This window comes from Opisthocomus hoazin, chromosome 3 (genome assembly GCF_030867145.1).
Source record: "Opisthocomus hoazin isolate bOpiHoa1 chromosome 3, bOpiHoa1.hap1, whole genome shotgun sequence".
Classification (NCBI taxonomy): domain Eukaryota; kingdom Metazoa; phylum Chordata; class Aves; order Opisthocomiformes; family Opisthocomidae; genus Opisthocomus; species Opisthocomus hoazin.
In genome coordinates this window covers 46,274,811-46,302,782 of record NC_134416.1, presented here as the reverse complement: position 1 = coordinate 46,302,782, position 27,972 = coordinate 46,274,811, and the positions used below count along the sequence as shown (strand labels likewise).

The following is a 27,972-nucleotide window of genomic DNA, read 5'->3' as shown; positions in this document are numbered from 1 at the left end:
CAGTCTACAACACAACGCCTTTGCTTACTTACAAAGCCTAAACAAAACTTGGGCTGTCAAGCACGTTAAGCAAAACTGAACACTCAAATCAGATTTAACCGACTATTTTAAGACATTCCTGGAAATAATACCTACTGATAGAATGCAAAATACATGCCTTGGGCAATAAAATATATTGTATTGATCAAAGCTGGTTACATAAGCAAGCTTAACCAACCACTGCAAAAGAGGTCACCATATCCATTAATAGATTTCCAAACCCCATGACCACAAATTTAGTCCTAGGTCAGAAACAGTACATACAAACTAGAGAGTTAACTAAATTGTGATTTAGTTAACAACTGAGTTTAACGTAATTAGATTAATTTAGATACCTTTTCTCTTTGCAAAACTAGTGAACACAGCAGCAAGAAACAAATTCTGTTTCTACAACTGACCAAATGTGGAGAAGTAAAATCCATATGGAGGAGTGTGTATGTTTCAGACCGCAAAAAATACAGTACATTATTCACATAGTTAGAAAAAAAAGCGTCAATTACCAAAATGTTTAATTGGTAAAAGTTTAATGTCAACTTACTTATAAAAATGAAAAAATATTTTAACATTCACCATACAATTGAGCGACCTGGCCCTACTGACTATAGCTATAGGAAGGCATTTAAGGAAATGATGGTTGTGTCAAAACAAAAGCTAATTTCAGGCATGTATGCTGCTTTAAAAAAAAAAAAAAGAAAACAAAACCCAAAAAACCTCTCATTGCAGGAAGCTAGATGCTTAGCCTAGTTTTTAAAGCTAATTACAAAATCCTTTTTCATACTGGTCCAGATGTCTTGACAATTTCTTCTTCTAACAGAACTGTCAAAAGAAAAGAATTTTTATGAGATCTTCATACAGCTTACTTCTAAATCTCTGCAAGAAGAAACAGAAATATAACACCATGCTTAGGATATGGAAATTACCAGTTAAAGCATTTGCTTATATCATAACCATTCCTTCACTCAAGCATCTTTATACAGACACTTTTGTAACCACCACCTTCCAGAAGGTTTTAAGGACAAATGAACTTTTCCAGGTACTCCATCAAACAATTTCTAAGCTTTACAAATTATTTAGATATCTTGGAGCATAGATTTCAACAATATTCAGTAATAAGAAATGTAAAACAAGATGCTTAAAAGATTTTTATTGTGTAGTAATCTTAACATAGGCTGTGCAACATGATTCTGCAGAGCTGCAGCATTCTTAACACAGAAAAATAATGGAATGAGGGTATCATGTTTCGTATTGCATGCTATCACATCTTAAGTTGTAAAATTTACAGGTCTGCATTTCAGTGTTTCTCCACTTTACTGGACTACCAGTGTTCCTCAGAAGCTTTTATAATTCCCATTTCCTGAACTTAAAAAAAAAAATTAAATTATCACTGCCCTACACTTATCCTAACACAGGAATATGGCAGTAGTGATCTCATCCCCCCTTCTTTCCAGAGAAGGAAAAAAAACAGAAAAGGCAACAACAAAAGGTCTAAAAAGGCCTGTTCTACTCATTGAAGCAGAGATTAAAAATAGTTAGAGTATCTTTGGGCGAAGAAAAAGAAAACACAATGACTAACTTCCCACTATTTTGTATGGAAAAGCAATATTATAACTAAATGTCACAAGGACTATGTCAATGCCCTGACTTCTCTACCCCCTTGCCACCATACTGCTTGTGTGATCCTACATCTTCACTCAAAAATACTCGTCTAACCTAAAGCTATTTCCCAATATCAACATGTAATATCATTAATGGGCTAAGAAATAACCAAAAGTCAACAGAAACTGATTTGTCATTTACTGTAAACCAAAATTAACCACACAGCCTGGCTGTCTGCTATCAAATATGCAGAGCAGTCTAACAGTCTTACCTTCCATCTGTTTCCACATTCATTACAGACAACAAACGTTGTCATGGGTTCATCAGCACTGCGGGTTTGAACCTTTGGCAAGGCAAGAGCCAGAGAGGAAAATTAGTATCTTCAACTTTGGTTAGTATGTCTTCAATGTGAAGGTTCAGAATCAAAGCTTAACATTAAGAAAAGGCATTCGGATAAAAATACAAGTTAACTTTCTGTATCAACTGAAACTGTTTTTTTTGTCTATACTATAAAGCAATCATAAACTTCTGTTCTGACAGATTTAGTAGCACTAAAATATCCATTTCAGCACAGAAACTGTGCACATACTTCTAGGAAAATATTCTGCAGCAAAACCGCATGTTCAGTCCAGCTTTACATGTATTTACTGATGCAAAGGCTTAAAACTCTCATGATTGAAAAACAGCTTTCTACTTAAAGCATCTAATATACATTACTAAATTATAAATGCAGCTGATCCTATGGTCAGAATTACATGCCCTGAAGCACTCTAAACAAATAAAAGCCCTTCTTGCACATATTTCCAAATCAAAGTAGAAAAAGGTTGTAGGCATGATTGTAAATCAGGGTCTAGTGTTAGTCAAATAGTACATTACATATATATATGTGTATATATGTACATTTTTTTTTATATGTATATATCATTATTTTCTGCTATTTATTCCCCCTGTAAAGAAAAGATTACATACATTAAGAACCGTACATTACCTCTTCTGCACATAAAACTATATTAATAAGATGTAATAAGAAGAATTAGCAAAAACTCAGCATTGCAAAGAAACTGCCATTTCAGGCTATATAATAGCTACTCAGCTTGGATTTACACAAAATTTAGTGGTCATGGTGTTGTTGGGTGGATGGTTGGACTTTGATGATCTTACAGGTCTTTTCCAACCTATGATTCTATGAAATCTTTGGTAAATTAATACAACAAACATTCTTTACATAAGCACACCTAAGCAGATCCAACTATCTTCACATATTTTGTACTTTGTTAGCATTTTGTTGAAAGTTCATTTAGTAATTAAAACTTTTTTTTCCTCTGACACTCTTTATATAGGACTTAAGCTTTGAAAAAGGAAAGAGTCTGAATAGCCACGTACCTGGGTGTATGTACAGTTCTTCTTTTTGCACTTGCCACATGTAAACAGATCAGTTTGGGTACCTCCTGTTTTAGCCATCTGGTGCTCTCTGATAGCTTCTTTGGTCAGATTTTTGCGCATTTCTTTCAGCTCATCACTTGCCATTTCCTGTTATGGACAAAGAGAGAGTTCTCTTACTAGAGAGTTTTAGTTCCAAACAAGTCACAACCACTGTGCAAGCCCATAGCGTTTTTTGATTGAGAATTCATGAACAAAACATATGTTTGTGAACATGTACATACAAACATATAGAGTGAGAAAACTCAAAATATGTACTGAAGATACAATCTGCTTCTCTTTACATGTTACTTTATTGGCCTCTGTTTGTGCTAACATTTACATAAAGCTGTAGAAAGAAAAAAAAAAAGAACAGAATAAAAAAAACCTTTGCTTTACAATAAAGCTAATCGTGTTTTTCATTTCTTGATCATAAAATTAATTCCTTTCAGTCTCCAAGATACTCCTTTATACCTGATTTGGGGGGCTAGAATCCAACACACACAAGCAGAACAACCAAACTGAAAACAGATGTTAACCGTGCTTTTGTTCTTCTCTCCCATAAAATCTAATTTTTCATTTGACTTCCTACATTTATTTTGATTTATAAAGACAGAGAGCATCTGCATGGGAATTTGTAAAGACAGAGAGCATCTGAATGCGAATTTCTATTCAAGTGTCCAAAATATTCTTTCAATAACATAAATTTAATTTTTTTTAAAGGACAATTCTCCTAGCTTCTTTCCCCTATCATTGATGGCTTTTTCTATTTACTATTAAGAGTTTCCTTCAAAATCAATTGAAGTTTTCTGCCAAATTTGAAATAAGCTTCTAAGAAACACTGAAAATGCCAACAGGACAGGGACTGATCTTTAAAACCACAGTACTAGAACTTGCATAGGAGTATAACAGCAGCGGTTAGCACCTGAAAAACAAATGGCAAGGCAGGCTAACACTTACATATCCAGAAAGGTGAACATGTAAGCAGCTTGGAGTCACTAGCCAGACATATTTACATCTTACTAAACATAAAACTATCACTGACACATCATGTGGCCTTTTAAAAACAGCACAACATACTACATTTCAGGAAACACACACATAACAGCTTACCTGCCTTCTGACTTACAGACAAAATCAGGTATTAGGAACCACTAACAGACATCTCTCTCGTTCCCTCTGCCCGAACACAGCCCTGTAATTCAGACTGTGCCAGCCACAAGCAATCCACAGGCTTTCAAAAGTGTGGGCAGCTTCCATAAATAGTTTTTATGGCTAATGAACACAGGCCAGGAGTAAGTCTAATAAGGAAATAGTTCAAGACTTTACTTACCTCTGCTGTCATTTTGGCAAACTTGTCAGGAGGAATGTTCCCACATAACACATTTTTCCTTAGGTTAGGATTCTTTGCATCCTTGAGATTCGCTATTCTACTTCGTACCCTATTCTTGTATTTCATATCAGTGTTTTTTAATTCTTGAAAAATAGGTGCTTTGGATTTAAGGAAGAAAACAATAAACAGAGCACTATAAAGGATTCATTTGGGGGGGCAACTTTTCTAAAGCAACGTACTTGTCCCACTGTTGATCAAGTCCTCCCCCACCCCAACCAACAATACTTTCCTGCTCAATACAGCAGACTTCACATCCTTCTGAAGCCTATTCATAGTTTAGCAGGTGGTCAGCGAAACGTGAATTTTTGGGTAGTAGGATCTCAAATGAAATTGTGAAAAGTCACCCACAAATTTATGTCCAGTCCCTTGACCTCACCTTGAGGATTAACTGATTTCTAAACCAAATATTCAAACACTGGCAGCTCACCAACAGAATCTTAAAACAGGTTTGCAACAGAAACAGGAAATTCCTTAAGAGGAATGGTGGCTGGCTGTAACTACCGAAGGACATCAGCAAGTTAGAATCATGAAGCTTAGACCAATTCTATGCTTAAGAATACTCCCACCAAAAAAAACCCAACAAACTCTAAAATAAAAAGAAGCCCAGACCTCTGCTCTGTAACTATTCAAACACTGCTAGCAGAACAACCCTTTTGAAAATTCCAAATTCATTTAGAAATAAACTTGTAGAAAATTAAAGACAGCAAAAAAAGATTAAAACTGTTTACAAGAAAAGATTTTAAAATAACTTAGAAAAGCCCAGCACTTCATGTCTGAATGCTTCAGTAAGATATAATATTGCTGCTGCAAGGAAAACATACTGAACTTAAAAAAGCCCACTCACACTCACCTACACACATTCCTACATGTTTTAACGCAAATCATTTACGTTGTGCTGTTTTTTTAAACACTAAATAACTGCACTGATGTGCTGCACACAGTTTGCTATTTTTGTTTTGAATGAAATTTAAAAATATTAAATATACAGATCAAGTTAAGTAATTTTAACTTTAGCAATGCTTTTAAAAAATACTCTAGTTTGAGAGCACGTAGATGTATAACAAAGGATATCTTCTTCAATCTGAGAACCCAGTTCTTCCTCATCAGCACCAATAGCAATGTAGTCATCTGAGGAAAAACAAATATTAAAACGTTAGCAACTTGACAATCTCATCAGTGTTCTATATCCCCGAGAACCTATTCGAAACTCTGAAACTCAGCAAATTATGAAACAACTGCAGTGAATTTTCCTTTTGCATAGGAAAATTTAATTTACAATATACTTCTCCTTTCAAAACTTTGTTAATTTATTACTTGGAAAACAAAAATAAGTTAAATGAAGAGCAACAAAAGTTTAAAAAAGTAGAACCACCCTAAACCCTTCACAAAAACAAAAAATTCTGACATCTAGTTGCGAACACAAGTAGTAACAAAAAACTCTGCTATACAGAAAAAAATTAAATGTTCTAATAGGCTTGACAAATACCCATCTCCACAGCATATCTGTGCATAGAATAAACTATTACAGAAAGAAAATATTTCGTATTGTGTTGCATCAATTCTTTCAGTCCACACAATACAAGCCTAAGCAATTAATGTTCTGCATGCATCCAAGAGAGATTTCATTAGAAACATAGTAATCAAATAACACAAACAATATTAGCTATTTAAAAAAATGCAGAGACATGTCATAAAACATGTAAATTAGAAGAAATAAACCATAGCAATCTTGAAGACAATGCACACTTGACCTAAAATGTCTGAAGATAACTGTTTACCGTTTCTGACCAAAATCCTTACTCGTAAAGACAGCTGCCTTTCCATGACAGCTTAGGACAAATTAGATACAGTATGTGTTTTCCTCCTTCTCATTTTAACATGAGTGTACTTCGGTTAGTAATCCAAGCAACGTTTCTCCTTCAACCTCACGCAGCAGGCCACAGAATCAGAAAAAAACCTTACTTTTTGAGACTGGCATTCAACGCATGAATGATCAGTTTATATGTGTTGTAGAAAGTAACATAGCAAGAGTTCTTGGAAAACTAGCTAAAACTAAGACTACATAGAATTATGAATACTGAGATGCTATACGCAACTTTGTGGTCCCAAATTGTTTTAGAAGTCTATGAACTACATATCCAGAGTACCACAAATTCACAGTCTTTAGTCAGCTTTGATTAATGTCTATATCTGAACTTACGTGAATTAAAAGAAAGAATAAAAGAGTGAAGAGGGTAAAACCAGATGATTCAGAAGTCTGCTTACACTACATCAGATTTCACTGAGCCAAGAGCAGAGCAACAGGAACTGGGTCGTAAGTTCTGGTAGAAGAGAAGGACCCACATGAAAAAATTCAGGTCGTTCTGAGGAGTCCAACTTCATCTAGCTCTTCATCTAGCATATCATTCAATTTGTCATTTTAAAGAGACCCAAGTGTACATGAAGTGGGAAAAAGAAAAAAACCCAAAACAGTCAAGGAATTTACAGATGCCCAAAAGGCATGAAGGCAGAGCAATGCAAGACTCTCTTATTGCGAGTATCCCCATGAAACTTCAAGATTAAATCGAAACAGAAAGGCTGCCTTCAAAAACCAGAATCTTCAGGCCCACAGGAGCTCTGGTGTAAGAAAGGCAGGCACTCCCAGTCAGAGGTGAGACAAAAAAGATACCAGTTTTCACAATAAGATTTAAATGAGCCTTTAAGGAGGCAATAATCTTCCTGAAAAGAAGTTCCACTGTAGGCAAGATATCAGATGAACAGAAGCCACGACATGCCTGGTATCATCAACAACATAAATGTGTTTCAGTAGACTCCCATGCTGTCAAGGTTACTCATTACTTGCAACTTGGGTGACTTGGCCTATGGGTATATACACACAAATGAACATGAACAGGGTTTATTCTACCCTATGGGGCAGGAGAAAAAAAAAGAGCGGGAAGGACTGAAATAGAGGAGGATGACTTGAAAATGCAGTCTACAAAGCTCACCTCCTGTTCTGAGCGCTGCAGAGAGCATTTCTCTACATTTCACTCGTACAGAATCCGAAGTACTTGGAGCCCGGGGAAAAGAAGGGATGAAAGAATTTGATGGAGCACTACCTTCCTCCTTCCTGCTGCTGGAATTGCTACTCGAACTGCTGAAAAAAGACAAAGAGAAAACTAATGTTAATGTTTCCCCCCGCTTCTTCAAATAACTGGTCTTCTGCTATATCCATTCAATGATATTTCAAAAAAAGAACACAGGACACCTTTTTAAAGATACTTCTAGCTCTATAGTCAGTACAATTTTAAAAGTGTCTTTGGAATATTCACCAGGGTACCCCACACAACAGAGACACAACAGATACTTCATTCCATTATGTGGCATGTAAGTTTTAATGCTCAGTTCTCTACATTAACATGAAATATTCCCCCTCCCCATGGAACTTTACTTTAAAAAGCAGTGACAATACATTACACTAACATTCAGTCTGCTTACTGTACAAAAGTGGTACCATGCTCACAAACCAACAATCAATGTAGTTTTGCAAACTGTAAACCAGTCTCAGCTTGCATAAGGACAAATGGCTAGAGGTTCAATTTCAATTTGAAAATGGCTGCTGGAAACAGATTCACTAAATCAGATATGTACAGAAGAAATGGGCTTGCATTAACTATTTTGCAAATGTTCTTCAGCTCCTACAGTGTCATTAACATGGGCTTATTTTTCTGGTAACACAGATTTTGTGTTCACCAAAAAAAGCACAGAATGAGATTGTTTATTAAACATAAAAGTTATCAGACAAAAGAAGTATTCTGAACCTCTAACACATGCAATTACCACAAAGCTGTGACTGAAAGTTGTTTTACAGGTCTCAAAACTCAGTGCTGGTATTGAGAGAGAAAGAGGTATTTGACAGATGATACAGATGGAATAAACAACGACTAGGCTGGCCATATCTTGACCTGTGGCTTTCATCTTTTTTTAACGTCAGCAGCAGCAGCAGGATTTAATTCCCTAACAACACGCCATTTCTTGTACAACTCTACGTATTTCAGAGAAGAATGTGGAAGCTGTCTCTAATATGACAAACTTGGACCAAATAGTTTAATGTTAATTTGTACTAAGTGAGATTATTTGTGTAGTCATAAAGAATTAAGCACCTTTCTTCTCTCGCTTCAGGGCTGTTTTGTGAGGAAGATGCAGGCTCCTTTTTCTTTTCTTCAGAATCTTTATCAGTTGAAGGTCCATCTGGAAATACAAAACATGAGAAACTCTATTTTACCCAGAAATAGTAACCGATTTAAAGCAGTGGTAAAATATCTTTGACGATTTCTCCTGAGCCAGCTGGAAATGCTATCAGCTCCCACCCTCTGCTTTGACCTTCTCTTACAGCACAGCCTTCCACCCCCAACACCCTTCCCAACCCAGCAAATGGAAAATATGACAACACTTCTGTTCCTTCAAGTCAAGTCCAGAACCTGCTTAAGCTGGCAATGAAGACATGATGAAAACATAGACTTTCATTATTTATTTTTGCTAACTCTGCTGCATGAAGTATACAATAACTTCATAAACTACTGCATCAAGTCTCTGGAGTTTGTCTTCCATGTTTTAAATACAAGTTCCTACTAAACACATACCACTTTTTAATTATATTCACAGATTTCTACCAAAGGACTGAACCAAACAAAACTGTGGTATAAAAGCTACCATGGTTGCCAAAAAATATACAGGTCATTTTCATATGCTTTTGAAGGAGCCTTTCAGACATGCACATGGTATTTTCTGTGATAGTTCTTAAATTATTTGCCTTAGTGTTTAAAAACATTTGAATTTGCTTTTCCCATACAGGTTATGTTTAATGATGATTTTATAAAGAATAAAGACAAAAGCCTTTATTAAGAACGGCAATCACAACATTCAACTTTAGCCTAGGGAGAACACATACACCCTTCCACTGTAAAGGGAATTCACAACAGCTACATCAAGCTACTGCTCTGATTTGCCTCTAGAAAGGCTGACTCTCTCCAGTACCCATAGAGAAAGCCTAGTGAGACTGGCATCACTGACAGTCAGATTTTGTGAATACCTCTCTCTAAGCCCTCATTAAGCTGCCACTGCACTTCTAAATCCATAAACTATTTTAATGGGATAAGCATATATTGCAAACTTTAAAAACAACTAAAAACAGATCAAGAAAAGGAGGGGAAACTGGTAAGGCTGAGTCTTTCCCACAAAGATGTCCTGAAGTAGGTATCTAAATGCTTGTTTAAGCATCCAAATGTATGCTAATTTCTAGAAAGGTCACATCTCCATATTATTCAGGGCAACCTGGTGGTATGGAACACAGAAATTCAGGTCTTCTATTCAAGCACTGAGCTTTTTTTTTTTTTTCCTAGACAGCAGAAAATTACTGTACTGGCTGATTTTTAACAGGAACAATTTACATTTAAAGCTATATAAAAAAAGGTATTAAACTGAATAGGATTTTGATCGTTTCCTTTACTTTTAAGGAAATTATTAAATCAAATCTCACTTTGTAAAAAATCATCATAATAAAAGGAGACCACAGAGACAGCCGTACTGGATCAGACCAAGCACCATCTACTATACTGTCTGCAGCTGCACCAAAAAAGAGATGCCTACAAAACAGTATAGGAACCAGGCAAGCAAAGATACTTCTCCAGAATATTTCCACAGCCTTCAAGAGCTTCAAAGTTTAGTGATTTCCTCACCCATTGTTCATGACTTTGTATTCAATCCTTGATAAATTTCTACATTAAAGAAAAAAAATTAAACACAGTAGATAAGGCACTTGGTGTGATTGTCTTTCATAAGCTAAAGGTGTTATTCAAAAAATCCTAATAAAGGTATCAATTCAACCAACTATTATTTATAATAAAGTAATTTCACTAAGAAAGCAAATGAGACTATAAAACTCAGTGGATCTCAGAAGTTCTTTGCTATGACACCTAAAGTGCACAATACTCAGAGAGAGAAAACCAATCCCATTTTTAACATGCTTATGCACATGACTACTCTCTGTGGCAATAAATGCTTACACAACATATCATTTTAAAAAACTGTGTACATATGCATGTAATGTCATTTACCCTCATCACTTTTTAAGTACGTGATCATTTTTGTCAGAGGCTTTAAGACAAACTGGTAGATCAACAGGGGGTACAGCTCAGGTTCTGCAAAGCAGCACAGCCGCTGTAGAGCTGAGCTCTGCTTCAGCCCATTTATCTCCCTGTTTCCTTCTGACACACAAGTTGTCAAATTCAGAACTGACCTAGGTATCTCCTGCTTATTTTGCCTCAAATACACCGCTACGCTATAGCTGGCACCAAGTTTTAGTCTATCAAACACTTCTATTTAGTCCAACACTGTTTCACCAGAGAAGGCAGGCACCTGAGAACATCCGCGAATACCCTGACTGCCTCCGTCACTGGCGGAGGGCAGGGTATCTGTGCGGCATGGGGAGAAAGCAGGAGGTAAAAGCACAGCTCTCCTTACACCTGCAGACCAGTCCATGCAAGCACGCCTCAAACTGAGGTCAAACTTCCGCTGCTGAGACAACTGGACCATCCTTGCCAAGTACGTCTTCAAAACTACAATTTCTTCAGTCTCTTAGAGAAGAGTTTATAGATACTTCTGTTTAATCCACTTTCAGAAATCTGAAAATAAAGTTAACAATATTCTCTGTTCGCTCGAAATATTCTCCTAAGTGTTCAAGCCAGTCACTCTTCTGGATCATAAATTGGAAAGCACTGAGGAGATCCAGTGTCAAGCAGTAACTATTCTTAAGCTCACACATTAATAAGGATTCTTTACTTTATTAAAATACTGTATTGACTAAAGAACAAATGCAATTAACAGCCTGCTAGACAGCATTTCAACTGGCCTCTGGGGAACGGAAAAAAAATTATCCTTTAGAAACCAAAAGTCCCTATTAATTAATTAATTTTACATTCAATGGCCAGACTAATGCAAAGGAAGAATGACAGCTAATGGGAACTACAACCAACCACAGAAATCCTAACAAAGGAAGATGGAAAAAACGGTCCTTCTGTGAAAGATACTTAAAAATTCCAATGAGCAAGCGATTCACTTCAGGAAATCTACAGAACATCATAATATTTACATAATATAAATTACACGTCGCCTTAAAGAGGCACAATTACTTTTTCAACTTCAAACAGCTATTAAAACTTCCCAGAACTCTTGTTCAGAAACAAATTGAAACTGTCATCAATTTTAGGACTGAAAACTCTAACTTCACAGTTTTAGCTACTGCAGCTTCAGAAGGCCACAAAAAAAACAATCTTTAAGATTTTTTTTTTTTTTTTTTAGTAAGAAGCTAATTTATATTAGTGCTTCTTTAAAATACAAAGAACAAGCTAGCAGCATGAACTGACTACCAGCCATCGGAATAAGACTATCAAATTCTGACTACTGCATTGCAGTTTCTATCTGGGATTTGCAATTAATTTGAAAGATACTTCTGCCTTCTCCAGTGCAATAGTCTCTCCAGGGTAAAACATGAGATGACAGTGTTCTTTGTTATCAGAACAAAATTTTTATTGTAGTAATATACGGCCAGAGATAATATAATTAATCTGAATGTCAGAAGCCATTAATAGCCTCATCGTACATTCTTCTAATTATAATTACAAGTGAACTCAAGACATTTGCTAGTAATAAGAAAAAAAATAGAAAATAAAAAGATGTAATGTTATTAATTTATACATTTAACATTAAAATACAGATTTTTTTTAAAGTAAGAATTTTTCAGAAATGTTAATGAAAGGTGGCTAGTTATTCCCTGGAAGCACATAATTTAATTTAGTGGGTTATCTTCTGTTGCTGATTCAGATATCACCACCAATACTTGTAAAGTTTTCCGAGTATTCAGTTTAAATAAGTTAAAGGAAAGAGATATGAGAACAGGTAACAGATGGCATAGTCATTAATTTAACAATGACCCTCATATTTACTAATTCTTTAGGCCCCGTTTTCCAGACCCAGACCAAAATAATCTTGATATGCACCAGCAGCTACACTTGTCAGCAATTCCTCTGCAAGATGTAGTAAGACATGAGAGTGAGATCAGAAAAGCTTCTTCCAAGTAGCAGCACAGGGAGGAACAGTATCTAAAATCTATAAATAAACAACAAAAACATGAACTCCTCACCATTTTAAAATTTTTTTTATCATAAGTGATAAAAAAGCAAGACATTAACTTCTATGCTATACATAGTTTTTTCTCCTATACAGTATGATGTAATTTGCATCATGTGTTATTACCTCTCCATTGATAAGCCTAAGAAATCACAGATCTACTAATTGTACATGGAACAGTTCCAAATATACATTTGACAGGGGGAAATTTTCACAGCTCATATTTGATATGGCAATGAAACTATTGAAATTATTTTTGCACTTGATTCTACCTGATATCTTATAAACACATGTAGTCTCCTTACCAGGAGTGAACAATACTCTTAAACACTATTAGACTGTAATTTCGGAATTTGTTTTGTCAGTAAAAATTTTTTTCAGCAAAGCCAGTAGGTTACTAGATGTTCTAGTACAACTTTACCTAATGACAGCATTGACATACCTGTAAGATAGTGCTAGACTGTTCCAGCTTGCTCCAGTAAAATCAAACCCAGGTTTGAAATAACAAAGGATTGTGTGAACAAAGTAATCTAAGTAAAACACTTCTGTGAAGGGTGGCTGGTGTCACCTTCTCTTCACAACATTAAGTACTTAAACATTCTTTTAACATAAAATTACTCAGGCACGCGCTTTTTTGAAACAGGCACTTCAAAATGTTTGTGGCCCCATTTTTAGTTTTTGATACTATTTATTGATACTGGCAATAGATGATCACGTTTGCAGCTAATGTTAGGATTATTGTCAAATCATTCTGCATTTCCAGTTCAGCACGTAAATGTCCTGGAGTTAAGTTCCCTTAGTTAGAGGTCTGGGCGTTCTTTTTCACTGTACACTCTTAGAGTTCGGTAAGTAATCATTAGTGATGGAGAATGTAGAATTCCTTAAGGAATATTTTGTTGTTGTTTCTTAATATAAAGGAACACTCCTCATAACCTAAATGGGTACGTATAGATTCATTATCTGCATGGCATACTCCATATACTCAGCTACTTGGCAGAACAATTGTTTTTTGCAAATCCCATGTTATAACTGAATAGAATTTTATTCTGAGAGCAGAATTTGCTTCCTTATGTAAATTGTGACCAACTTGGCTGTGTGGTTTAACGTTCTTACAGCAACATCTGAAAGCGATCTTCCACTGTAGCTCACTCAGTGAGTCACTTCAGACAATGCTTGCAAGCCCTCTCTGCTGGGCAGTTTCTGAACCCCCTGGAAAAGAATTAGCAACCTGGCATGGCTCTAGTCAAGCCACCGACATCTGGTGCTTCACTACTTCACTTTGATTTTTTCTCATGTTTCCCATGCATTCTTAAAACATATGTTCCGATAGCACTGAACTTAAAACAGTACATGCAGCCTGAACAGTCAACAGTTCTTGCCTAATTTAAAAATGTCATTTATAAAAATAACTCACAAAGACTTCAGATCTCTGAGTACAATGCTTGGTACGATTAACAGCTGTCCGCTTCTGTTGCCATCTTTGATCCATACCATTTTACATGCACTATAAACAGCATAATCGAAACTGATTTCTCAAGCAGCTCAACATACGGTAGTTCGTATTCTTCTGAGCAAGTCAAAACTAATGATAAAACAGAATAAGAGCACTTTGTAAGATTCCCACCCATACTTCACGCAGTCCAGATACCCTGTCTTCCACAGTCCTGAGATTTTAAGTTCTAATGAATTACTGAGCAGTGAAACATTTGCCCTACTATGCTTTATTATAAGGTCTACATCACAATGAAGGAGAATTTAACTACAAATGTTCTGAATACTAGGAGCACTGTATTTTCAGGAGTAATTTGATTTTATATAGCAAGTGCACAACCACAACTTTACTAGACCTGGCACAGTAATATACACGGAATAACATCTGACAAAAATTACAGCATGAACAAAGGTCACATACCACTGCCTCAAGACGAAAGTACTCAGTTCTGATTAGTGTCACATATTTGCTATTTACTTTCCAGTTCCTCACATGTTTGACTTCACCTGATGCAAGCAGCCTTAGGCAGAGTCTCCCAACTGTCTTAAAACAACCTGAGTGTGGCAAGCCATCAAAAGGGGAACATCCACCGTGCCCCAGCTGTACGTTATTGCTGCAGTCCCTGTGCAGGGAACAGTCACTGCCAAGAGGCTGCATCAAGAACCTGATAGAGCTGAAATCTAACCCAGAAGAACTGAAGCAAATGATTGGTTCCCAGCTGGTCAGTTCCCAGCTCTAGCCTCCCAGACAGCCACTTGAGCACCAGTCGCAGCACAGGAGGGAGCCAGGAGGCACCTGCGCAGGAGAGAAGCCAGGACCAGCCCTTGCAGCATCAGCCTACGCCCAGATTGACCTGCCGTGACCATCAGGCACCACGGTCTTATTCCAGACTTCTACAGCACCAACACCCTCTGGTCCTCAGGTAGAAATCATACTTCCCATGTTTCACAATGTTTGAACACTTAAAGATCAGTCAGCTGTAAGTAACAAGATATTAAGACATTTGAATAACTTCAGATATTGTGTTAAAAAAAAGAGACAGAAGACTATTTTCACTGTCTCATCAAATAAATAGCAATTCCTTTGCTCAAAGGACAGCAATACCCAGAAGGGTTAGCCCCTCCCCCAAAAAAACACAGTATCCGAGGGCACTCCCAGAAGCTGAGAATTCTGGGGGGAAAAAAGAATATTTCCTCTACTTTGTTGCCTAGACTAAGCTGCAGTATCGAAAATTTGAACAGGGGCGGGGGAGGAAGGGGACGACACACAACAAAACTTGATATTTGATAGGACTTTTTTTTACCTGAGATAAATAATTTGAGAGCTAGGTCACTCAATCCAGCTGCTGCTTTTAGAAGTCTTTAGCGTAAATCAAGTTAACATGCAAATCCACATGTGCACTTGTCCACTTTCTCCACTTAAGTATCTTACCACTTTTATGTATTTGGATTTAATACAGTTGCACTTCAAGTTCTAGGTGGAAATTTAAACACAAAAAGTATATAATTTTCACTATTTACCAGTGAACTCTGATCAGATCCTTCATAAAGTATACATTTAATTTATAATAAAAGTCATTATCATTATTCTGAAAGTATTTTATCAGCATATCTAGTATTATCTAAATTTAATGACTAAAACTAACCTAATTAGTATTACTCAACTATTTAAAGGTAGGTTAAAAAAATATGCCTGCTACAGAGGTTGTTGCTTCTTACTAGAATATAGAAGTCGAAAGCTGTGACAGATTGTCCATTTCTACATACATATACTGGCAGATGGATACAAAGTAATTTATGCACCATTTCCAAAAGAGTAATAAAGTATTTGATAAGATACTTCATAACTGATAAAAATGAGGCTGACTTCAAATGGCAGGGGACTCTTAACATCTCCTGCTATTTAGCACATTTCTTCTAGATGGAATGGCAAATATTTAAACCAACAGAAAATGAGCCATTTTCTATTTCAAAATTTAAAGCTTCCTAAATCTTAGTTTACCTAAAATTAGACACAAATAAACAAAATAGAGTACAGCACAGTGCAGGAACAAAAATACCTGTACACAGTTTGAGATTTGAGTGTTTTCAACTACCTCAAGTACTACAAAATATCCTTGAATAAAACCCTGCTAACAGAAAGGTTTCATTAACTGCATTCATTACTTTAAGCGAAATTAAATAAAAAAGTATTAACTAACTAATTAGTAAGTTGTTTAAAACTATAAGTGTTTTCAAAAGTACAGATCTATTTCTCACTACCTGTAAGTTCTAGCAGATTCTGAACGCCAACTTTTTACTGTTTTTTTCTCTTCACAAATCACTTTATAACCAAACTTCAAAGCCTCCACACTCTCATATGAGATTTTGCACAATTCTTTAGAGCACTTGTTGTATTTGACAAAGGAAATAGTCAAGAACAGGTTCGTTACTTCTTAGTGCTGCAGTACAGTCACCCTGGCCCAACAGCAGGCAACGAGACTTCAGAAATGAGTCATGTCACAGAAGCTGGCTTCCTACTGCTTGCCAACCCCAATAAAAATACACTAACTTTTTCTCTGAAAACACTTTCACAGTAATGCACTGCTGACAGTCAAAGAGTAAAAAACAACTACAGCAGTGCAGAAAGTTTCAATACTTACACAGGAGCACAAATATATCTAGAGCAAGCCAGTGTCAAGGATTTGCATCAAGACTGCACACAGTTACAACACGCAAGAGCAGGGAAAAAAAAGTTTATGTTGCCATACCTAACAGTTTCTTCCAAGACTTGATAAGAGATTTTGCTAAAGATGTAACTTCTTCATCTGTGCTTTGCTTGCGAATGGCATTCACTGACATTCCAATTCTGGTAGACTGCAACAGAAATAAAAATATACATGATAAAAGGTGACGTGAAGACCATCTAACAAGTAAACATATATAAAGTTGTATTTTGACGTTGTATTTTGACATTGTTTTTTAAAAGTGTCTTTTTTTCTTTGTTTTTGTGATTATTTTTTTTTTAAATATCAGGGTGAAATGCTGCAAGCCTTTACAAAACTTATTTTAACAACATGGACATGCTAAAAAGAAATACATCAGTATTACCATCTGCCTCCATCACAGAGTTGGGGAGGGAGAGGGGCAGGATGGTTATACGGAATCAATTGGAAGATTTTTGTTCCCGAACCATTTTAAAACTCTCTGCAGAACTACTTACTTAAACTAAGCACAACATTCAAGACATCTAACAATGTGAAACCCATATATACCTCTTAATGTTATATAAAATTTTTAGCAGAGTTTCTAGCCTCAAAACCTTATTCTTCTGTGAAGCAATAACGGTATTTATATTTTGGCATGCTCAGAAGCTTGCCAACTGCTTCAGTGACTTCATACTCTTCGAATTCCCATTTAGTGGCTGCGGAAGAAGCTGCAGTCTCAGCTGGGAGCGACTATGTTTTAGGTTCCTAATAGTTTTGGCAATACTGAGCTAGATTCTTTAAAATCTTAAGCACGGAAAGCTCTGCTTTTAGATAGAAACAGCAAGACTAGCCTGCCTCTCTGACATGGCCAAGCTACTGACAGGCTTTAAACCTTTGGCACTACTGCCACCTACAGAGTGAAAAGGAGATTTCATTTACAAGCTGCTCCTCGTAAGGCTCACAAGGTGAGGACACAAATTCAGCTCAACAGCAACGGAAGTTTCACTTTAGCAGACTTCTTATTAACATGTTAATCTAACAAGTAGAACATTTCCACACTTTTAGTTTCACAAGAGGAGAAAAGTGTTTAACCATACAAATAAGTATTTTATTATCATTTCATATTTTGATTGATGACTAAATTTTTTAAATTGTTGTTGAGATGCTTGATTTTGTTGCATTTACTATTTACGGGACTCACTAAATATAAATGAATCTACTTACTTTTGCAGTGGTTCATCATAAATTTCCTTCTCCTTTAAAGGAAAATTTAAAACTTTGTGGCTCACTAAAAATGGAAACGATTTGTTCCTGTAAATTACTGCTTACAACCCACACAACACTTTCTGGAGCACCATCAATGTGCTAAATGACTGGAAATGCACTGAAATACTCAGCAGCTATTTCAGCAAAGGAAACACATCACATAACCTCAGGTCTGAGCACCAGTTCCAAATGCGTATTTTGGATTAAAGAAAACAGATGGTTACTCACCTGTAACTAAAGTGTTTCAAGACGGACTCTGCTCACTCAGACTAACAGAACTGGCCAACTCGCTTGAAGTTTTTAACACACACTCTCGACATTATGCTCAGACAATAAAAAATAACATGTGCTTAGAACTCCATAAAATATTCACCATATCCAAATGAGAAAAGTATCTACAAAAAAACAACCCTCCATTGACAAGTGGGCACAACCACAGCCTACTCTCATCAGCCATGGTCTACTCTCATCAGCAAACAGGCAAGACAGACTTACTTCGGTGAGTCAAACTCAAAAACTCACGTAAAACTCAAAATTAGTTGGACAAATTAATGTTTTCTTCTGATCACACAAGAGAAACAGATTATGGTAACTGTCTAGACTGCCAGCTTTCTTAAGGCAATAAATAAACATAGTTCATTTGTTTGCTTTTATAGAGCACTTTATCTGGCCTCGCCTAAAGAGAGGGGCAGGACTGATCTACCCATTTGTTTGCCTGCAAACTGACACAGGTAATCACAAAAGATCAGCATTGTATTCTCAAAACAACTGTGCTTTCATGACAAACAAGCTGTCAACATTTGAAATTTCCTCAGCCTTCCAGCCTATGGAGCTGTCCTTGTGAGAGCCATTTTAAGTGGAAAACTCCAGCATTTTTGCCTAGCCCAGTGTAACCTGTGGAATTGCTTTATCTCTGTGCCAGTTTATCAGTGTGCAGGTATACGAAAACTTTCCTCACCCTGTCCAAAATGCATTTTGAATGGATCACTCTTCCCCACTTTAAATTCTAGAGCACTTTTCATTTGCTTTCTGAGAGTAAAGAGGCTCAGGGACAGCGTAAGACAGCTGTTTTCACCCCTGAAGCATTCAAGCTGCAGGCCAGGCAGCCTTCAGTTGGTACCAGCAACACTCAGCCTAAGAAACCTAGGACTGAACCAAACCAAAGCACATGGTGGCAGCGACCCTTCTCTAAACCAGACGAAACGAGAAAACGTAAAGAACATAGTTGGGGAAGAAAAGCAACCACTGAAGCAAGCAGAGGTGTTACCAACTTTAAACTGTAAGAGAACATGAGGACAGAGCATTGGTGAGCACCTGGACCAAAGAAGAGCCAAATCAATGCCCGAAGAACAAACACCTCTGGGTTCCCAGGACTCCCTAGTTCGCCAGTGACCTGGCAAGAAGTCATTAACAAGGACTGTACATCACAGCCTAGTTCTGCCTATGTGTGTGTAATTTCCAGTAAAACCTGTTTGTGAAAATACAGACCGTCTGCCTCACTGTTCAGCTGCGCACTAACCCACAATTAGCACCAGGGACACGATCCCTTTAATACTGCGCGGCTGCTAAGCAGATTTGCAATTCTGACCACCGGATGAATCACGTGTGAGGAAGGCTACTGGCTCCCTGCCTAGCTGAGCAAGAATCAGCTTGCTTACATAAAACACTTTAGATATGACATAGTCATATTCTTTTCTGTAACCACTTCAGCATTCTGTGACAAAAATCAGGCAAGAAAGACAAGGCACAAGTCCAGGCTACCAACATGCCCCTTCCTGTGCCACATACCTGTGAATTGTTCAGAGGACCTCACCAGCTCACACTGAAGCAACAGTCACATTACAGGAAAAATCGTCGCTTCTCTTATTAAACAAGAACAATGAAACTGTCATATCAGCTAGGAGTGCTTTTCTCAATGTAGCCAGCTTTAGAAAGTGCTTAAAAATGAGTGTAGAAGTATGCTTCTCACTGCGTTTCATCAGTTCAAACACATCAATACATAATCTCAGTCTACACAGAGGAAGTTAGTGCTCCCACTTTCTCAAGCTCAACACCCTTCTTGTCATTAGCACACTAATGAAGCACTACCAGTGCAATGCATACAATTACTTTGCATTTCAACTGTTGCTCTGTGTCCTCCATTGCTTAAGCAAATTTGGGAGATGAACACAGAAAATTCACGTCAGACTTTACATATCTATAAAACTCTCAACAAAAAAATAATGTAAATTTGAGTCTGAACATGTTGCTAAATGCAATCTTATGCAGTGGAACTATTTTGAATACAGCAGAGGATACTGAGGCAAAACTTCCGAACTAAGCTACAGTCAATCTACTACGCAAGGGTATGGTAAAACACCTGATCCCTTTAGACCTACTGTAACACAGAGAAATTTTCTTTACAAACTCATATGGTGCCTGTCCCAACACAGATTAAAAACAACCTTTTACTGAAAATAGTGTTTCACTCTAAAAAACGGGTACCTGTCATATGGATGGGAATAAATACGCTTCTTTCAAGAAGAACAGAAAACTGGACAGAATTAATATGCAATCCTATACAAATTAAGTCAGCATCCCACAAGTGCCCTAAAAGAGAGACAGTTGAGTTTGTTTATACTTCGCAAGGTCAAGAATCCTCCTCTGTTGATAACATTACTAAGGTTTTCATTGCAACTAAAAAAAAGAGTAAGTTATCTACTTGTACGTTCTTCAGATCCTCATGGTTCAAGGGTAAAACTGTTCTACTGTTCTGTGTAAAGCTTCTCCTTCTAGTCTCATTCTTCACACTAAATGGAACAGGTTCGCATCACAGCAGCATTTACAGAATTTCCGCAGCACTTGCAGAGAAATTTTTCATTCCAATGGCAAAAAACATTATAACACAAATACTTTGTATTAAGACCTGTGCAAAGAAACTTAAAAGGATCAGGTTAACACAGGGTTTTTCTGGCTTTGCTTGTTTTGTGTGGGGCTTGAGGCTTTTTTCAGTGGGGTTTTGTTTTGGGTTTTTTTTAAGGAAGAAGACTGGACATAGAGAAGGTTACAGCGTCATATCAGCCATGCTTATTCATGCATGAAGGTGACACTTTCAATTTCTTATCTTCTGTCACAAACAGTAATAATGTAACAAATACATTCTGCAAATATACAGGATGCATACGTCAAGAATGACCTTGCTACTGACACTTCAGATTTGAACTTTATAGCTAATTCTGTATCTGTGACCATTAAGTGCTTGTTAGAAAAAAGTTACGTTTCAGTCTCTTCCAATTTAAGTGGCTAGCACAGCAAATCAGGTCTTACGTTTACCTCTGCCATTTGAAAATGTTCACAGAGATTGGAAATATCTACTTACTTTGGAATAGAAGTTTTTCACTGATGAATTACATGACAAACTCTGAAACTTGACGTGCAAATAAAGTTCACCAAGTCACTTTTTGAAAGAATTTATAAATAATATATAAAATACTATATATTAAATAAATGTATAAAATACTATATATTAAAGATGTCTATATAAGCCAAATTAGACAGAGTATGCACCCAGGTGAGAGAGATTGCACCACACCATCACTCCTACCCAGAGGATTAAAAGGGAAGGAGGAGGAGTAGCAGTATAATAACTTTAAGAAACACACTACTTGGAGTTATGGGGGGGAATGTTCAAATTCAACTTGCCTGAAGGTATGAACTATGCTTCTCCTCACTCACAATCCAAAACCAAACTAACTACTTAAGAAAAGAAGGTATCAGCTGTAATGGGGTGCATTGTCCTTCAGAAAGAAGAGAATGCATCACATTTGTGTTAGTAAGAACCTAAGATTATATGTAAGGTAGGTTTATAAGCAGCTCTTGCCCTTTGTCCATGACAAAATTCACTATTTTCAACTCAGAAACATATGCTTTAAGAGCTTGCTACCGGAAGAAAACACTTAAGCTAAGTGCCCTAAACCAGGGTGAAATTAGACTAGTTACCCTATAACAACACTGATTCTTCCAAGGAGTTTCTACATAGGAATCTACTTCAACAGTACAAACTTCTTCCAAATTTGCTGGCTTCACCTTCATCATTATGGAGTTAGTATTTGCAACATAACAACAAGAAAATCATACCTGTAACAACTCAAGGGTCATGGGAATATTCTTAAGCTCCTTCAATAAATCAAGAGCTCCAGCCTGAAAAAAAAAAGGAAAAAAAAAAGTCAATTTAGTAGCAATCAGATACTTTAAATATAATATCAACAACATACTCTCATCTGCCTTCCAGGTCCCAGACTGGACTCAAACCGTCAATTCCAAACTTATCCACAGAACAACTCTAGCACAAGGCATGTTCTGCTTCACAAACTCTGTTAACAGGCCTTAACTCAGAAATCAAAGTATTCACTCAAAGACTAGAGAAGTTTTATCCCATATAGTTCAAATGCCAGTTAAAGCATTCTGTCTATTACTACTTAACCAGCACACAACCTCAAGAAAACAGCCTCACAGGTACTTCACTTAACAGCATCAGAAACAAGTCAGACAACAGCAATTTTCAGTTCAGAATAACTTTGCCTGCTTTAGCACAAGAACTTGGAGCTGAGCAGCTCCGCATAGTCCATCACTAACGTGCATATATATATATATATGCACATATAACTATATATTTAAAAAAAACATACATAGCCAATATTCTTAACTGTATTTGCAGTGTAGTGGTATAGCCAGAAAAGTTTTACTGGTTTAAAAACTGTGATCAGATTACACCATTCTACTAGACACAGCTATAGCTTCATCAACAAGAAGACAACTTCATGAGTGTGTCTACAAATAAACGCTGAGCAAGATGTGTTTTCAATGAAATACATAGACTAGACTGCATAGATTAGTGCAGACAACACTCTTCAGCCTCTAACAGACGGGCCAAGCATCAACATGTCCCAAACTAGAAGCCAGAGCCCATTCTAATGTGCTATAACATCTGAGCTAATGCACTTGTTTATTACTCAGCTGTTGTGGGTTCTGTTTTCCTCCCCCCCCCCCCCCCCCCCCAAGACCATATGGAAATGTACAAACTAATACTGTAAGCATCAACTTTCTATATAGATGAGTTAATTTCAGACACTACACTGTCAGGGATTAATAAACTCTACACACAGCTCCTCTGACTAACATTCAAGTAATTCATTCCTTGGGGATGTTGGCCTTACTTAAAAAAAAAGGTTTTCATAAATGTGATCTCCATAATCTACTTCAACCTCTACATCCTTGATGATTTACCACGTCTTCTTAAGCAAAGCTCTGCACCATCCACTTCTTACTGTGCACGCAGGTTGCAGTCTTCTAAAGGTTGACATGACTTTGCTGTTATTCAAGTGTACAGGGTTCTGAACTTGTGAGCTATGAACTGCAGGAAGGCAACAGCCTTCGCATGCAAGAGGCCATGCTACCAGGCTAAGCCCATTACCTTCCCGCCTTTATTTTTTTTTTTGAAAATTCATGAGGTTTGGAAATAAACCCCACATAATTTCCATCTTGCAGATTCTGGAATTTGATTCCTTTCTCTTTCCTTACCTCTCTCTTAACTCACCCTATTCTGTTTACTTTAATATGCATTTTGTTTGCCTTTATTTTTAAAATCTCCCTAATCAACTTCTAACATGACACCTGTTGCAAGGAAACTCTTGCAATCTCCTGCTGCATCTGCAGGTCTTACATTTTAACCACTAAAGATAGCACATAAAATAACCACCAAGAGGCTCAGAGAGACGAAAGTGGAACTTCTGTCACATCCACACAGGCACAGCTTTGGACGCTTTCAAATGTCTGCTACAATCTCTGTTTGTTAAACATATCTGACAGCAAAGCAGCCTCTAAAAACAGACATTTGACTATGTCCCACCTTAGACAAACCCAATTCACTTATAAAACTAAAGTTTCACTATTTTGCCATCACAGCAAAAAGTCTTATTTTACTTTTATTCATAACACACAGAACTTCTCCAGTTTTAACCACAGAAATTTAGCAGCAATGATGCAAGACTGGGAAATGTCATGCTGTTGACAGGTGCTAAACTGAGTTAGCATACTAAACCATTTCTTTCTCTAAACAGCCTTAAGCACAGTTTCTTCTGTGCAAACACAGATCCAAGTAAAGCAAGTTAATTATCTTCACCACCGCAAAAGAAAAATAAAATTGAAGAAAATTTTCTCAGCCAGAACAAAAGGAATGACAAAAGTCAACGTGCCATTTTCAGAAATATAATCCGGTAACACTTACCTCCAAACCACCTAAATTATTAGCAAACTGTACACAGTATGTGATTTCAAAATAAACACAGGTTACTGCAGTCTGCAATTTCAGCGTAACAATGATACTGTAAGGCTAAGCAGCACTCTCTTCACCTCCTCTTAGAAATACAGTCTAGCCAAAATTTCTTTGCTTCTGTAAAATTCCTTTCCAACTGTACCTGTCAAAACAACGTTATTATACCCAGTCTAAACATTTTCCAAAACTAGTAACTTGACACACAGCAGTTTAACAAACCATGCCACAAGTAAAAAAACCCAGGTACTCTCTACACAGATCTTACCTACAATTCATGTTGTTTTCTGTACCAAATCACCAAAATTTCTACTGCACTAATGCTCTCTAAGCCTTCGCCCTTCTCTAATCAAATATAATATAATATAATATAATATAATATAATATAATATAATATAATATGCACACCAAGAATTGGATGCTTTAAAGCTAAATCTAAATTGAGTTTAAATTCACAGCAACTACACAGTTTTTCATAACCACTTTTCTTAGCATAAAGTCAAATGCCCTCTTTTCCTCAAAACCAGAGTGGAAGTTGCACAGTAACTCTTGTAATTCCTGTTTTTCTAATGTAAGAATTCTCTGTTTAAAAAACCACAACCATTAAGAACATTATTATAAATCTTCCTTTAAAAGCATTTTTATAGTTTTACAGAATATGAAAAGCAATGCCCCACTCTACTAGTCTGCCTGCCTTCCAGTTCACTTTGTTACTCGAAATAACAGACGTCAGCTCCATACAGATTCAGTAGATTACTCCTTTCAGCTTCTCTCAGTTGATCAGATCATAACACCAGAATGATGTTCTATATTCATATTTTAAAGCTATACTTTAGGCAATAGAAAATGGAGTATGTTTCTGAAGACAGCAGAACTATCCAGTTATAATTCTGTTCTACTTAAGGGAGCAAACATTTAATAACATGGACAATTTTACATTTTCTTCTCCAAACTTACTGAACTGTTCCTGATTTTCTTAACCCATGGGTGCAGCCTTATTTTTCATACCTATTCATAACAGCAGTTTAATGAAAGAAAAGTCTACTTACGTACAACAAAACCTATAAGGAAGGCACTACACGTGTTTTAATCCAACCACAGTTATTCTGAAGGAGCAGTAATATCTATTTCAAACATGCAACCAGTATTTGAAGTAACAGCAGAAATAGGTATCTCACAGTGTATTAAATACAACATTGCGTTATTATTTTGTCCTTCAAAACAGAACAATTGCACATATCACTTCACTGGCATAGTTACGAAATCTGCACAGCTACAATTAAATACTTAGTCAAGGCAAGTCACCGAGAGTCTGACTCAGGAAGGGTGTCTGCACAGCCTGCCTTTTCAACACATCAAAAGAAACATCAGGTAGCACTTTGCCACAAGCCACAGAGTCTCCTTTTGTATGAGAGATGAAGCATCTCTTGTCATCTGAGTTCTGACAACTTCAGAGTAAAAAGGTATGAAAGCTTTTTTTTTTTCTTTTGTTGATGGGTTTCATCAAATCATTCTCATTCAAAGACATACACCAAATACCTGTTCTTGTCGAGAAAGGAATACAAGAGGTTGTCAGGAGCACCATTATCCAGCAGGTACTTACGTAAAAACACATTTCTCAATTCAGCTTCATCTTTGTGAGACAACGAAGGACCTCTTCATAGAAATTATCGTAATAGTTTTGATAAAGTTAGCATTTTAAATGCAGGGCAGGATTAGGTAGGAAATCACACTGTGCAATTAAAGAAGAAATGCCTTCTAAATGACAAAGACTAGTAAGAAAAACAGAGACCTCTCCGGGGTTACATACTAACATACTACTTCTCCTATCATACAACTCCAGGTTTTTATACCGGTACACTCAAGCACTTTGGATAAACTGTCAGATCTACACTATCGGCCACGGGGGCAGGTCAAGCCCTCAGCCTTAAGAGGTTTTTGAGACAGCGTCAAACTAACAACAGAGCCACCTGCGTGTGGTAACGAGCTGGAACGAAGGAGCTCTGTTCCACCAAAGTACAAAAGCACAACTGCTTCTAGTGCTGCCTGTGCTCTTGCACGGCAGGGGTGAAGATGAAGACCCAGCCGCTGGCTCCGGCGCGGCCCAGCTGTGCTGCTGCATTTGGCCACATCAGACCTACACTGACCCCAGCGAAGATGCTGCACCGATCCCTCGAGCTCCGTCAGTTAATGAGGTGACACACGCCAGAGCGGGAATACGTGTCCCCAGCTGTGAAAAACATAATCAAATGAATAAACGCTAGTTGTAAAAAATTCTTTCCACTAGACACGGCTCCTGTCTCCACGCTGTATTATTAGAAGGTTAAAATGTATCAGAACTAAACCAGAGAGTATTATTGAACATCAAGGATTTTGAAACACAGCAAAGCATGACCTGTCTGTACTTGAAATGAATTTGTTTAGATTCAGAACGGAACAAATTCAACTATTTTAATGCAATCAGTATTTCTACAAATATGTGAATCTTATTTAAAAATCTTTATAATTTTCATCATCTTAAACAGCAAAAAAAGACTTCTATAAACTGAAACACCGCATCACTCAGTTCTGAACTATCACTAACATTGAACATTTAATGCGCTATCACAACATATAGAAAAAAAACCCCTTATGTATGAAAATAGTAGCTTGCAGGAAGAGCAGCAATCACAAATACACAAATTACAAGAGAATAACAAGGTGTTCACCGGATAAAGAAGCAGTAAGCAGGGTTTACAATTTATGCGCATGCTATTTTATGTGTAACCATAACCGGGTAATGGGCTGTTGCAGTGCAATCTAATTTTACTTATTTTGATGTTTTTGTAGGGATAGTACAAGTATCATATGTTACGTGAGTTCTGTACCAAGGGCATACACGAGCGTAACACCTGGACTAAGCTCACTGAATTCCATGTACCCACACACTACCTCCATTGTGAGGCAGAAGTTATTCCCTGAACTGATAAACACAGTTAAAGCGATATTCATGCTTTTGTTTAAGCAAAAAAAAAAGCAGCAGCGGCGTCTCGCACCCCCCCCCCCCCCCCCGCTGCCCACCCTGCCGGAGCAGGGCCGCGGCTCCCCACCCGTGCTCCAGCCTCCACGCCCAGCGCACGACTCGAGCTTTCAGGCTGGGAAGCGAGAACCGCTCGCCCGCAGAAGACCACCCCGCAGGCCCCCTCCTCCCGCTGGCCGGGCCTCCCGCTCCGCTCCGCGCTCTCCGGCGGGGCCAGGGGGGAGCAGGGCGCCTGACAGGCCGAGGGCCCCCCCGGGCAGCGGGGAGGGGAACGGGGGCGGGCGCCGCGCGACGGGAAGGGGAAAGGCCCCGGGCCCGCTGGAAGGCGGGATGGCGGTGCCGGCCCGGGGCCCCGCGCCGCCGAGCCGCCTCCCGTCCCGTCCCGTCCCGCCCCCGCTCACCGCGTTCTTCTTCTGCACCATCTTGTCCATCTTCTTGGCGATGCGGATGATCTCGTCCTCCGTGGTCATGGCTACGGCGGCCCGCGCGGGGGCCCGGGGCGGCGCGTGGAGCTGAGGCCCGCCGGTCAGACCCCCCTCCCCTCGGGGCGCGGGAAGCGGCCGGGGCCGCCGCCGAGCTCTGCGCG

General features: G+C 37.8%; 1 protein-coding gene across 4 annotated transcripts; it reads right to left on the bottom strand.

The window, feature by feature from the left end:
- Window positions 1-546: 546 nt before the first annotated feature.
- Window positions 547-27,972, bottom strand: TCEA1 (transcription elongation factor A1). 4 transcript variants are annotated; one of them, XM_075416143.1, is made up of 10 exons: window positions 27,788-27,972; window positions 22,174-22,236; window positions 16,855-16,960; window positions 8,590-8,677; window positions 7,435-7,583; window positions 5,519-5,575; window positions 4,388-4,542; window positions 3,019-3,165; window positions 1,907-1,978; window positions 547-855 (listed from the first exon to the last, which is right to left on the bottom strand). In XM_075416143.1, exons 1-10 carry the CDS (start codon window positions 27,854-27,856, stop codon window positions 847-849), a joined length of 915 nt encoding a protein of 304 aa, XP_075272258.1. In that variant the 5' UTR covers window positions 27,857-27,972; the 3' UTR covers window positions 547-846. The 4 variants fall into 4 exon arrangements, with proteins under 4 accessions (XP_075272258.1, XP_075272259.1, XP_075272260.1 ...); XM_075416144.1 differs by having other exon boundaries at window positions 7,435-7,580; XM_075416145.1 differs by lacking the exon at window positions 27,788-27,972 and adding an exon at window positions 27,457-27,519.